We start from the raw sequence: 14844 nt of genomic DNA, 5'->3' as shown, positions 1-14844 counted from the left end.
AAGTAAAATGAGCGAATAATGAGCATGTAACAAAATGCATTTTTCAATTGGAGCATTTTGCGACTGGAGCATTCCGTGACTGGAGCATTTTGCGATTGGAGCAATTAGTGACTGGAGCATTCTGCGACTGGAGTATTCTGCGACTGGAGCATTCTGTGACTGGAGCATTCTGTGACTGGAGCATTCCGTGACTGGAGCATTCTGTGACTGGAGCATTCTGCGACTGGAGCCTTTTGCGACTGGAGCATTCTGCAACAATTATACTCATGCATAATACACTTGCATTATTATTAATAGTATTATAAGAAAAAAATCGCGGTAAATTTTTTTAATTTCCGGTTCTTATTATTAAAATAAAATTGGCTAAGCTCTTTGAGACTAGAGGATCCTCCTCTTAAGAACTCGTGGTTGATTTATTTCTAATCATTGAGTTGAGTTACTTCATATGTCTAGAAGTACTCCAATTCTTAGTCAAAGATATGAATTCACGGATTTTTTTTTTTTTTTTAATAACCAAATTCTTATATAACATAATTGACCAAACTTTTGTTCCATACCATTTTTTGCCACCAAAGAAGAACAAATTCCTCCTCTTCTGAAGAATTTGATTTTTTTTTCGATCCTTCGCCCAAATTGCTCAAACGTTTGTTGTTGGTACTAAAAGAACGAAAGTTCCTCCTTGTCCCAAGAAATTTCGTTTCTTTTATTTTCCATTTTATGCCACAACCTATGTTAATTTTCCTATACTCTAATTGATACCATTTCATCAAGAAGAAAAAATTCCTCCTCTTCTGAAGAATTCGCGATCGTTTTTTTTATCCTTGAGTCCAAATCGCTTAAACGATCTTTGAAAAGCGACAAATTCTTATCCAAGGCTATGAATTCGCGGTTTCTTGAGGTTATTTCCCTTTCCCCAAGAATTCGCGGTTCTTTTATTTTCCATTTTATGTCATAACCTATGGTTTTTTTCCGCCTTCTTTTAAGTATTTCATACCATTCGTGGTACCAAAGATGAATAATACACCATGAACTCGCGGTTCTTTTATGGTACTTTGTCCCTACTTTAAGTGATTTTGTGTTTATTTTGGTCCTCAAAATTAAAGAGGCAATTCTGTTTGTTTCTCTCTAGTAAAACATCAGAAAAACATAGATGTATCAGAAAAACATCGATGTTTGAAAAATATCTATAATATCGATACTGTGTGGGTGTTTTGGGGTGGCCGCTGACGTTAATTCGACGTAAATGCGATTCTCTATGTGAACACGATTCCGCTGAAAATTGCAACAGCGACGCTGACCCTGCCCAGCACTGGTGCGTTTCGCGAATTTCATACATACATATATATACATACATAACTTATTTTTAACATTTTTTCGACCGTGATGTGCATTTTCTCTCATAGTTTTGTGCTTAACCATGTAAAATATAATTAGCCCGTAGTGTATAAACAATAAGAACTAGTGCAAGTAAAGGTAATGGAGCAAGGAGAGAGTGTGGAAGTCAGCGAAAAACCGAAATGGACGATAAATTGTCCAGCAAAGTTGCAGCTGGACCGCTGATTTCCGAATGTAGCGCTGGAAAAGTGCAACGCTGTCGGCTGCTGAGCACGCAAAACGATTAACGAACCGCAGAAATAACTGACTAATCAGATAAAAGTGCAATGCGGTCATTTGCATGTATTGTGCTCATATAAGTTGCCGTTTTCATATGGCAAAATCATCGTGCAGTTTTGGACCAGTGTTGTAAGTGGGCGTTCGGTACTGGAAAAGGCCCGCAGCCGATACTCGTGTTTTGTTTTGTGGCACTTCGTTGGCAATGTATAAGTAAATAAAATATCTAAATAACAATATTATAATCCTGTAAAAACTGTGATGAATATTTTGACAAAAAACGCAGAAATAAAATTCGAGCCCTCATTAATTGCCACATGCGATACTCGGCAGAAAGTGGCTAGGGATGTCAAAAATTTTTAAAATATCGTATCGCTAATATATTTTTCTTGAGAAAAAATCGGTATATTAGATACTTTTGATATTTTTTTTTCAGTTGAATTTCCAAATTTAAGCCGCGTAAATAAGCTAATGTAAAAGCACTAGAAGAGTATAAACAATATAATACGTTTTATTAAATTTCTTATATTATTAGTTCCACACATAAAATTGTTTGTTTTTCAAGTGGGATAACATATTTGATGTATTCCCACTTGTTTTAATAGTTTTCAAACAAAGTTGCACTTTGTTTTTATTAATTTCACCGAAATAAATTTTAACACGCTTCATTTTTTTGTGCACAGATGAGAGAAAGATATGCAAATATCAAATAATATGGAAAAATAAAATATCGATGTTGTGATATTTGGCTAAATAAATATCACGATATAAATATATTTTTTTGCAAAAAATATCGATATATTGATATTTTGATATATTTTTGACATCCCTAGTCTGCTGTTTTCAGCACGTAAAAAGAAAAATGGTAAAATAAATCCTCCTCAGTTCTCGGAAAATGTAAAAATTAACCAATAAATACGCGCAACCAATGGCCAACAGTATAAACCATGGAATAACCAAGGAAAAACCAAGAAATGTGTTTTTATTGAGCCTGCAAACAGCTGAAAAGGCAACGCCAGGCCAAGAAAATCCGACCATGTATATAAAAAAGCGAAGAAAAGACAACATTAACTAATAGTACGGTTTAATTCAACGCATTTGCAGTTGCTAACAATCTGCATTCGCCATTTATTGTAAATAATACCCATTTATTGCCGCATATAAATAAAAACCGCACAACAAAACACACACATACACGCAACAAAAAAAAGTAGCAGGCAAAAAAGAGAGCAAGCACCTCCAAATAAAAAAAAATGGAAATAAGAAAAAGAAGCAACTCGAAAATTACTTTTTATTATGCTTGCAAATTCGCGTTCTCTGCAAGTGTTTTCCCCATTTCCCCCCTGGTTTTCCCGCCCCCTCTGAATTTTCCGCCCCCCTTTGTGCCGGTGCGAGTGTGAAAATTGCTCTTATGAAATTTTGCGTAACCGAATTAGAATGAAAATTGTGTAAATCGAAAAATAAAGACGGCCAAAGGAGCACTTTGGATTTGGATTGTTTATCACACTCGTAGTCGCAGGCGGGCTCTATAAATCCGTCTGTATATACTATACACCCAATTGTTTGGGATGCGATAAGAGCCGAGCAGAAGCTATTGCCCAGATATAAACAATTTCTGTTTTGGTCCAAACAACTCGGCTTCGTCACACAATTGGAATTGCATTTGACCGAAAATATGGGTTTACTATTTATTGCTTGACTATTTTTAATAAAAAAAAATATATTAAATGTAAAAGGATATCAAAATGTTTATTTCATAAAATATACAATTTTGTCTAAAATGTGAGGAAAGAAATTCCTTAGTTCGAATAGCATATTACTAATTTTTTTTTATTAAAAATAGCATTTATAAAAATATTTGCGTAAAATTAAACAGACAAAACCAATATTAAAAACAAAACTTTTGTTCATAACTCGTTAAATTAAACAATATTAAAATATAGATAAACGAATTAAATTCGTTAACAAATAATAATAATTTACTGTCATAAAAAATAAATAAAAAACTTAAACACGATATAAAATTATACATCAAAATATAGAAAACAAACACGCCGTATAAAAATAAAATAAACATTGGATTAAAAAAAATCCAAATCTCTGGTATACAAATACAAAATAGGTATTTCAATATAATTTTCACATCTAAAATCACAAATTTCTTTATTTGCAGTAAACATAATGCCCGCAAAGTATCTAAACCATTAATGTAAAAACGATAATCGATTTCTTAATATTAACCACCCAAAACTGTTAAATTATGTGAGTATTACTTCCCAAACAGTAAACCCTAATTGATTATTAAATTCCATTCTAAACAGAATCACCATAGAAATTAGACGAGCGATCAAGACACGGACCTGTAGAAGCCACACATGCATGAGTGACCACAAACCGTAGGAGACCCCCAAAAAAACCAACCAGCAAACGATGGCCGCCGAGAAGGAGATGCAGGCCCACGACATGGTTCGCCGTCGCAGTTGGGCCCGTGCCGTGGCTCTGTACGACCAGCTGATTGCCCCCAATCCCGGCCAGGGTGGTGGAGGATCGAGGGCCCAGAAGGACCAGCAGATCGCCTGCCTCCTGGGCCGCTGCGAGTGCCTCCTAGAGCTGGGAAAGTTCGAGGGCTGCCTGGCGGATGCCTACAAGGTGCTCACGCTGCTCTCCGAGCAAACCGAGTGCCTGGCCAGCGTTTCCAGGGCACGCCGATGGCTCGTCCACGCCCTCTTCAAGATGCACAAGTACGGGGTGAGTAAAAACGGGGATTTAACCCTTTATGTAATGAATTTACAATAGAGCCCTGCGTGAATCATTCAATTTTTGTTTTATCATAGTATGCCGTGAAATGTCTAATTTGTTTAATTTAATTCTATGTGAAATAAATTGAATGTTTTTTTAAATTTATTTCGAATTGAATGAATGAATGAATAAATAATTTTTATGAATTTACCAGATTTTATTTGTGCTTTCTTTTGAGAACAAAAAGTGGAAACTTTTTAACAAATCATTAAGTTAACTGCTTAGTAAATAAAATTCTGGCAGAATTAATCACAAAATTATGGCCCTTTCTTCTTCAAAAGAAATTGTCGTTAGAATTATTTCGGAATTCATGCCATTCATTAATTCAATTCTATTAAATTCAAAATTCTAATTAATTCATTCATATAAAACAAAAAACATTCAAAATAATTCATTGAATCCATTCAGCAGGGCTCTAATTTTCAAGCTACATTTTAATAAACCTAATCCTCAATTTTCTAATAATTTCTATAACTAATTTAGGATGCTGAGATCTTTCTGAGCAAGTGGATCAACGAGCTGAGCGGCCAGCAGATATACTCGGACATATCCAAGACCCTCGAGCGTTACAAGTCCATCATCCAGATGATAATGAATGGGCAACACAAGGCGCAGGCTTTGAAGATCCCGCATGCCCGACTCGAGGACGAGATGGCCATACTGGACACCAAGTTGGATCATTGGGCCACAAACAACCTGCCGCTGGACAAGTACAGCAAGCTGCTCAGCAACAAGGGCTTGAAGAAGCGCGAGCAGCAACAGCAACAGCAGCAGCAGCAACAACAGCAACAGCAGCAGCAGCAACAGAATGGCAATGGAATCGGCAGCTATGCAAGCAGCAGCAGTAGCTCCTCCACCGGCAGCAGCAGCACGATGTCCAGCTCAAGCACAAGTCTCCACAAGACCAACGATCTGCTGGCGGCCATGAAGCTCACAGCCGGCAAGCACCAGACGGGATCAGCGGACGGTTCAGGCTCGGATCAAGGCGATCAGACGGCCCCGTCGACAACCTGTAGCTACTGCACCATCACCTTCCAGACGCGGAACGAGCTGCGACAGCACTGCCAGACGGAGGCCCACCAGAAGGTGATCATGAGCGATGAGGGTGAGTTTCGTGGAAAGGAGATAATGCGGGAATATCGAGTGGTCACTTGGAATTTTGGATTGCTAAATTTACCGTAAATGAAACAATAGAGTACAGACTTTTCTGAATGTTTGTTGTATGATCTTTAAGCAATTTCTATGTTTATAGACTGTTTTTCATTAACCTGCGTCTGAAAGTTTATTTCAGTTTCTAAATACCATAGCTCGCAAATAACTGTTGACCGATTCGTGCGGTCCCCAAATAACTGTTTTTCTCTGAGACTTTGAGCAAACAATCAGAGAGCAACCGATTGAATTGTTCGTACAGAAATTTTGCTCGCACTCAGCCGACGAGCAGTTTTTTCGGCTTTCTTTTGCTCGGCTCGCTTACAGACTGATTGCTCCTGAACGACGTTTCAAAAAGTCTTTTGCGCATGTGTTAACGTTAACGTGCTTGGGCGATATTGCTCTCCCTTTCACTCGCAAGTACTTTCAAAGGGAATACATTGTATAGTTGTATTAGTGAAAAGACTTTTTGCGATGACTTTTTCAGTCAATCGGTCTTTTAATAAGTCTCCCTGTGCGAGCGACATTCGTAACTCTCATTGAACGAGGTTCGTAACAGAGCGTCTCACGAACAGCTCAACGTAAAAGGCTCAACCGAAAACCAAAACGAAAGGAAACGAAGTGTGCTGCGCAGAGAGAGAACGAGGGGCATGCTATTTTTCGGTTGTTCTCGGGAGTAGAGCGTAAGGAAAAAAACTGTTAACAGTTATTTGCATGCTTTGCTAAATACTATATTTAAAAATCGGATCTTTCTAGTTATTGTCAGAATTATGATGCATTGGGTGTTCTATAATTAGATGGCCTATTGTAAAGGTTTATTTTTTGTTTTATAAAAATTTTTGAAAAGTCTGAAGTCTTGTTTATAGGACAATCTTCATTTAAAGTGCACTTTTAATTGAGAATATATTGGAAAGCCGTTGGATAAATTAGATAAAACTAAATAATCATATTTCGAAAATAAGATATTGTTTTTCCTTTTAGAATTTATGTAGTACATTTGTCATAATCTCCTCATGGGGTATCTACGCATAAATACACAGGGGATAAATCATTTTCTTAAGATTTGCAAATTAACATAAAGAAAACAATAGAATACAGACTCTTCTGAACGTTTGTTATAGAATCTTGAAGCAAATTCTGTTAATAGACTATTTTTAATTAACTTTCAGTCGTTAAGTTTATTCCAGTTTCTTAATACTATATGTTAAAATCAGATCTTTCTAGTTATTGTCAGAATTATGATGCATTGGGTGTTCTATAATTAGATGGCCTATTGTAAATGTTTATTTTTTGTTTTATGAAATTTTTTGAACAGATTGAAGTCATGTTTATAGGCCAATCTTGCACAAATCTTCATATAAAGTGCACTTTTAATTGTAAACGTATTGGAATATAATCATTATTGTATTCAACATTATAAATTGTTCTTTCTGTTAGAAAATATGTAATATATTTGTCATCATCAGGAGATTAATTATAAAGAGTAAATAACAAATGAAAAATAGCTTTCTTAACAACATAAATAAAATGATTCCACACGATAGACTTTTCAAAAAGCACTCAAAAACATGAACTTCCAGTCATTCGAGATAAATAATGTTTTTACTTTCCGTTTAGGCCGCGACTGGAAGTGGCGTCCGCCGCCCAGGGGCTACACGCTGGACACCTACTCCCTGTGCGAGACGTTCAGCGAGGCGCACACCTGCCACTACGGCGCCCAGTGCGTGGAGGCCCATGGCCAGGATGAGCTGAACGAGTGGAAGGAGCGCTTCGAGTACCGGCGGATGCGGATGCAGAAGGCCTGCGAGAAGGAGCTCTACGGCAAGTCGTACACGGAGCAAGTGCTGGAGCGATGGATCCAGGCCACGGCACCCGAGCGAATCATGTGCGAACGGGTGCCGGAGATGGAGGCGCGTTGCGAGCAGCAGTTGGTCACCAGCATCGCCTCGAAGACCTCCAAGCGGGAGTGGCTCTTTCAGCTGGAGACGAAAAGGCCCTTGAAAGCAGTGGCCCTTCTTCAGGATGCCCATCGCAATCACTTTGCACTCAAGTCTATAAAGATGTGCAAGCCAACGGAGTCCGGGATGGAGCTCAAATCGGATCAGGAGTGGGTAGCAGCTCAAACGGAGAGCACCGGCGAGGAAGCGGCCACCTGGAACCACGAAATCACAGTAGAGTTTCACACCGAAATCTATGGAACCTTTCGCCAAGCCATCTGCTTCGATGTGGGCCAGGAACCTTTGCTCGTGCGGCATCTCTGCGTAGATGTGTTGCCCGTGAACGATGCGGAGAAGATCGAGGAGATCAAAAGGGACATAATCAACAGTTCTGCCACCCGATGGGATGTGGCCAATACGCAGCTGACACGTTTTGAAACCACAATAGGCACCCATCTGAAGACGGAGGCGTATCTCAGCGATCTGGAGCACGAGCGGGAGCTGCTGGAGAGGTATCCATGCCCCAGGGCGGCCACCTTTACGCTGACCCAGTCGACGATTGTGGAGAAGCGGCTGACGCAGAACAACTACCGATCGCGCATCCATGAGCTGCTGTCCGTGGAGGAGATTGCCCGCTACGAGCAGATAGCCAGGTATAATGTGAGAACTCGGCTCACAGTGGCATCGAATTATATTCTCACCCCAGCGGGAATGGCCACCAGTACGGCGAAATATTCCCTGGCCGGTGAACTGTTTGCTCTAATGCGTTTGGGCAAGGATATCTCGGAGGACACATCCCCAGGACGTTTGATACTCTCCAACTGCAGCAGTGTGTATATCTCGAAGCCAGAGGAACCGGATGCCAAAGCGGATCCATCGAATCGCGCCGTTTACGAGGCGCTGATCGAGGACAAGGGCAAAAATGTGATTTACTTGAAGCTATCAGCGAAATGCGTGGAGGCAATGGCTCTGCAGGCGGACACCGAACTGGAGGTGGATATACAATTCCAGCTGAATCGAATGCCCTACTGCGAGTGGCACAATGCAGTGGATAAGATCACCGATTTCCGGCTCATCTTTCCGGCCACCGAACTGGAACCGAGTATTCCCTGGACACCCAAGAAGCAGTGGGCCGATGCCTGTGAGCCCAAGTTGAATGCCAAGCAAAGGGAGGCGGTGAATGCCATCACCACGGCGCTAAGCATTAAGTTGCCGCCCATTCTGCTGATTGGACCCTTTGGCACGGGAAAGACCTACACACTGGCGCAGGCCATCAAGCAACTGTTGGCGCAACCGGAGGCCAAGATCCTGATCTGCACGCACTCGAATTCGGCCGCCGATCTGTACATCAAGGAGTACCTGCATCCGTGGATCGAGGAGGGCCTGGAGGAGGCCACACCGCTGCGTGTTTACTACCACAAAAGGTGGTCGGCCACCGTGAATAGTGTGGTGCAAAAGTACTGCATCACCGATGGCGTGGGCAACTTCAAGCGGCCCACGGTGGAGGACATCATGCGGCATAGAATAGTCGTCGTTACCCTGAGCATCAGCATGGAATTGGCCACTTTGGGCCTGCCCAAGGGTTTATTTACCCACATCTTCCTGGACGAGGCGGCTCAGGCCATGGAATGCGAGGCCATTATGCCGCTCGCGCTGGCAAATGATTCTACAAGGATCGTTTTGGCCGGAGATCACATGCAGATGAGTCCGGAGCTCTTCTCCGCCTTTGCCAAGGAACGCAAGCTGCATATTTCGCTTCTGGAACGGCTGTACGATCACTATCCCTCCAACTTTCCCTGCAAGATTCTGCTGTGCGAGAATTATCGAGCACACGAGGCCATCATCCGTTTCACCTCGGAGCTTTTCTACGAACAAAAGCTGGTGGCTTCTGGGAAACAACCAAGGCACGAGCGGTTTTATCCTCTGACCTTCTTTACCACGCGAGGAGAGGATGTTCAGGATAAAAACTCAACTGCTTTTTACAATAATGCCGAGGTTTACGAGGTGGTGGAAAGGGTTTCCGAGCTGCGGAAGCGCTGGCCAAGTGCCTGGGGTAAACTGAACGATACGAGCATCGGGATAATGACTCCCTACGCGGATCAGGTGTTTCGCATACGTTCGGAGCTGAGGAAACGCCGCATGGGCGGAATATCGGTGGAGCGAGTGCTCAATGTGCAGGGCAAACAGTTTCGAGCGGTGTTCCTTTCGACGGTGCGAACTAGGCGCACCTGCATGCCCCAAGGAAGCGCGCCGGGAGCAGCCTCCTCGGCCAGCATTGGCGATGCCGATACGGACTATGGGTTCCTGAGCAACTCGAAGCTCCTCAACACTGCAATTACGAGAGCTCAATCGCTGGTCGCTGTGGTGGGTGATCCCGTGGCCCTGTGCTCCATTGGCCGCTGCCGAAAGGTGTGGGAGCGCTTCATCGAGATCTGCGACGAGCACAAGTCTCTGTTTGGCCTGACCTGGTCCAATCTGCGCTCGCAATTGGATGGCGTGGAGCTGAAGCGTGGCTATGTGCTGAATCCCCTGGCGCCGGAATTTGTGCCACGTTCCCTGCAACCGGAGGCGTATCTGCGGGAGCAGGCTGCTTTGTATCTAAATGGACCACAGCATGGTGGCCATGGTGGTCATGGGCCACCTGGTCCTCCTCCCCATTTCGCCACTGCAGCTGGGATGCTGGGTCCCGGACCGGCGGCGGCCACTGCCCACCAGATGAATCAAATGGCCGCCGCCATGGCCAATCAGCAGATCATCAATAGCTCCATCAACATGTACTCCACCCAATGGGCGGCGATGATGGCCGCTGCAGCAGCCGTGGGTGGCAAGTCTGGAAATGGTCCTGGACCAGGAAGTGGAGGAGGAGGAGGACCCGGTCCTGGGCCAGGACCACCTCCACACTTTGGAGGCGGCGGCGGTAATGGACACATGGGAATGCGAGGACCACCGGCGCCGCATTTGCGGGGAATGCCACCCGGTGGACCGCCGCCACCCGCACAGCCGCCAGGCGGAGGAGGAGGAGGAGGAGGTGGTCCACCACCACCCTATGGACAATATCCAGCCATGCAGCACTGGCGGCCGCCGCAGCAGGGACAAAATCAACAGCAGCAACAGAATCCGAATGCCAGTCTGTGGGGCCCGCCGCCGCAAACGAATCCCTGGAGTGTGCTGCCGCCCAGCAAGCAGCCACAGCCGCCGCAGCCGCCGCCGGTGAGTGCACCTGGACGCGGACCAGGTCCCTTGCCACCGCCGCCACTCAATGCCAATCCTTCGCTGCCCCTGAGAGGTGGCAGTGTGCCGCCACCGCCGCCAAACGGTGGAGCCGCCGCGCAGCTACTGAGGAATCCCAGCGAACTGGGCTATCTGGCCAAGAAGACTTTGTACAACCATGGCCAGGCGCCGCCGCATCATCAGCTCTATGGGCCAGGACCACCGCCGCCGCCATCGCAGCAGCAGCAGCAGCAACCACAACCACCGATGGGAATGCAGCGGGGCAGCAGTGTGCCGAATGGACCCATGTCGCCCATGGAGAACGGACCACCGCCGCCTCCTTATCTGCGGCACAATGGAAGTGGCTACAATCCTGGAGCACCGCCACCGCCGCCGCAGCAGCAGCAGCAACAGCAGCAGCCACCGCCACCCAATCCTTTTATGTATGCCGGCAAGCAACCCTCGCCGAGTTCCATGCGTTTTGGTCCACTGACCCACGAGCTGCTGCCGCCCAATGTGAGCATCTATGAAATGGCTTTCAATCCCAAGGAAGAGCAGTACAAGTGGTACCTTAAGCTACTCGAAACTGTGGGTCAGGAGGGAGCCAACAAGTTTGCGGACATGCTGCGCCAGGTGATGGCCACGCTGCAGCAACAGCAGCAGCACAAGCCGCCGCAGCAGCAGATGGTCAACAATCCGATGCTCAACAATCCGCATGTGCAACGACCGCAGTATCCCATGATGTATCCACAGAATCAACAGCAGCAGCAGCAGCAGCCGCCGCAGCAATCAGTGGACGCCTCACCGCCGCTAGAAAACTTCAATCAGCAGATCGACTTGGTCTTCAACTCGATTATGAACGGAGCCAATGACATAGCACAGCCCATACTGCGAGATGTTCTGGGAATGGTGGCTGGCACGGGAAATCCTGCTGGTCCACCACTTAGCAATGGTTTGAACGGAGCGGATCTACAGCAGCAACAGCAACAGCAGAGCCGTCTGTTTGCCATGATGCAGCAGCAGCAACAGCAGCAGCAGCAACAACAGCAGCAACAACAGCAGGCGAAGCCTCCTCCAGGTCCCGGGCCACTGTATCCCAATCATTTGGGACCTGGTCTGCATCAGGCGCCGCCCAATGGCGGTGGGAATAACCTAGGCGGCATTGGAAACACCAACTTTATGGGAAATGGTAAGAGGAGATTTGCAATACCTTTTGAGAGAATTTAATGATAAGATTCCTTCAACCAACATTTTATTTATTATACCCGTTACTCGCAAAGTAAAAGGGTATATTGTATTCGTGTCCGTCTGTCTGTCTGTCCGTCCGTCCGTCCGTCCGTATGAACGCTGAGATATCGAAAACTACAAAAGCTAGAAGGTTGAGATTTTCTACACATATTCTTGGGCTTCATACGCAGTGCAAGTTTATTTCAGCCGAGCGCCCGAGCGCCCACTCACGATTTTAAAATGTGTCTGGCGCCCACATCTTTAAAGATTTTCGAAAAGTATAAATGCAATTTTGTTGTGTATATTTATACATATCGAAATGTAGAAAACATTTTTCAAATCGGACCATTCATTAAAAAGTTATGCGCAATAAAAAAATGTTATATATCCATCTCCCTCGCACTCCCTTTACCCGAGTGACGGGTATTAGATAGTCGGGACACCAACCCGACTATAGCGTTTTCTCTTGTTTCCTATTCTAATTAAATTATTTTCATACAGCTGGCAATGCTCTGCTGAATGACAAGCCCTACAACAACCTGAACATGCACAACAACGTGGGCGTGAACAACGCAGGCATCGGCGGTCACAACAACAATAACAACAACAACAATGGAATGCTGAGCAATGGCAACAACTCGGTGCCGCTGTATAGAAGACAAGCGCTCGCAGGGAATGGAATTGGAGGCGGAAACGGCGGCTACAACAACATGCATGGAATGGACGCTGGGGCCAATTTGATAGAGGCACTCTTTCAGGCCAACAACTCGGTGGTGGATCACTCGGTCAAGTCATCGGATCACATGCACGGCCTGCTGTACAACAATTTTAATACGCTGAAGGGCGGCGGCCACGACGTGGATCTGTTTCAGGCCATGGCGCCCAGTGTGCCGCACTCGGAGGCGGCCAATCATCACCAGCAGTCCTCCGGCTCGTCGGCGGCAACCACATATGCGGCTGTGCTGAGCCAGGGACCCCAGGCGGTGGTTGGCGGAGGAGGCGGACCTCCCTCGGGACAGTCGCAGGCGCAGGTGGGCGTGGCAGGAGCGGGGGCGGGCGGAGGAGGAAAAGGCGCGCAAGCCGGAAGCGATCTCCTCGAGAAGGATCCGTTTGCGGCCATCCGGGAATTGGGACAGGCCACGACCGGATTCTACAACTACTTTCAGTGAGATGCACATCTCCTGCTGTGGCATCAAAGGGTCTTAATCTAAAAACGAAAAGCAAAAAAACAAAAAAAACAACAAACAAAAAAAAAAACAGAAAATTAACAACAAAAAAAAAATTGCAAAATTCTTAGCTGAACAAAAAAAAACGTAAAAAATGCCCCAGACAATGGGAAAAACGGAAGAGAAAAACGAAAAAGAACTGCTTCTTAATTATAGTTGCCCCTATCCTTATTTTTGCTTTCATTTAAATTGCAAATTATTTAATTACGGTAGCCTTAAGTTGAACGTGTGAATTATTATAATTAATTAATAATATACATACATACCTATTTAGTTAATGTTTAGTGGTTACTAAAGCTCGCCCAAATGCCGCAGCAGGAACTGGTTGAAGTTCACCCCCCTGACCTCCCGCCCCGCCCCTTTGTTACGCCCCTCAAAAGCCCAAGGACGTCTCAGGCGCCTCCATCGGTTCGCAGCATCCAACGGGTTGCTCTGAGCAGCCCCGAAAAAATAAATATAAACGCCTACACAAGAAAACCTTATCGATAGACTCTTGAAACATACAAAAAAAAAAAGTAAGAAAAAAGTTAAAAAAAAAACAAACAAACACATTTAAAACCCACAAAAAAATGAAATTATTATGTAATAACTATAAACTGCAAAATGCATAGTTAGCTTTAGATGTAAGATTATTCAAAAAAAAAAACAAAAAATTGTATTGTACATTTTTTCTATTTTTAGTGCGTAGCCTATATGCTACGTAAACCCTCGGTTCGTTTCTACCTTTAATTTCTCAGTTATAAATTTCGATTTTGTACAGGAGTTGACTATTTAAAACAAAACAAAAAAAAAACAACAAATATTAACAAAACCCATTAAAACTGAAAATTTGTCACGCACTCAAATACATAAATTATTATCCTTATTAACTGTAACTTCAGATTATATACCTATTATATATATTTAATGGCTATAAGGGATATGAACATTTTTGTGTGCGAATTAAACATACTTACCTACATACGAACATATATATAATATGCATATAAATATTTAAATTTGTGCACGAGTTATTTGTTCCTTTGCCCATCAAAAATTGTCGATGCGTGTGTAAATTATATTACTATTGTTGGCCGCCCCCGAATTTGCAGCAATCGCCCCGAAATCCCCGAATCCCCAAAAAATCCCCACCCCCCACTCATCGTTTAGTCCGTTCTGACGACTGGTAAATGTAAAACATACAAAAGAGAAATGCAAACAAAAAATATAAGAATTTTTCGATAAGAGTATTTAACCGATCTTTGAGTTTTATCGTAGTATTTTGGCTAGCGACTTGGATAGCATAAACATATTAACTTTATATAACTGTAATTATTTAACCAATGTATCGCGTAACAAACTAAAAAGCGGAAAGAAAAAAGAACGAAAATTACATTTAATAAACAAGAAATTGTACTTTTAATAACCCCCCTCCACTCATGTCATTTGTTAAACGATCTTCTAGGAAATACATTGCATACCTACACGAACACATTTAGTGTTAAATTATATGTAAATTTAGACACCACACATACAGCAACTAACTAACAACAATAATAGCAGACACCACACATCGAGCACCAGAAGAACAGAAACCAGAAGCCTAACGAAATTCCTCCATTTCAACTGTATTGTATATGTAAAACAATTTATATGAAACCAGCTATGCTGAAAATACTTATAAAAAAAATTACAAAAAAAAAAGA

General features: G+C 43.7%; 1 protein-coding gene across 3 annotated transcripts; it reads left to right on the top strand.

Annotated features, from left to right (window-relative positions):
* Window positions 1–1320: 1320 nt before the first annotated feature.
* Window positions 1321–14564, top strand: Helz (Helicase with zinc finger). Of its 3 annotated transcripts, none has more exons than XM_017154655.3 (6): window positions 1321–1473; window positions 3785–3873; window positions 3933–4359; window positions 4894–5515; window positions 7177–11895; window positions 12435–14564. In XM_017154655.3, exons 3-6 carry the CDS (start codon window positions 4042–4044, stop codon window positions 13100–13102), a joined length of 6327 nt encoding a protein of 2108 aa, XP_017010144.3. In that variant the 5' UTR covers window positions 1321–1473; window positions 3785–3873; window positions 3933–4041; the 3' UTR covers window positions 13103–14564. The 3 variants fall into 3 exon arrangements, with proteins under 3 accessions (XP_017010144.3, XP_070071852.1, XP_070071851.1); XM_070215751.1 differs by lacking the exon at window positions 1321–1473 and adding an exon at window positions 2426–2476; XM_070215750.1 differs by lacking the exon at window positions 1321–1473 and adding an exon at window positions 2485–2688.
* The last annotated feature ends 280 nt before the right edge of the window (window positions 14565–14844 follow it).

Source organism: Drosophila takahashii, chromosome 3L, assembly GCF_030179915.1.
Source record: "Drosophila takahashii strain IR98-3 E-12201 chromosome 3L, DtakHiC1v2, whole genome shotgun sequence".
NCBI lineage: Eukaryota > Metazoa > Arthropoda > Insecta > Diptera > Drosophilidae > Drosophila > Drosophila takahashii.
Note: the sequence above shows the minus strand (reverse complement) of the source record. Positions and strands in the feature narration are given on the sequence as shown.

Bases quoted from the DNA above. Each gene is read 5' to 3' on its own strand.
- Helz (XM_017154655.3), top strand. From the start codon at position 4,042: ATGGCCGCCGAGAAGGAGATGCAGGCCCACGACATGGTTCGCCGTCGC. The intron at 4,360-4,893 runs GTGAGTAAAAAC...TAACTAATTTAG, and splicing joins TCAAGATGCACAAGTACGGG to GATGCTGAGATCTTTCTGAG. The intron at 11,896-12,434 runs GTAAGAGGAGAT...ATTTTCATACAG, and splicing joins CACCAACTTTATGGGAAATG to CTGGCAATGCTCTGCTGAAT.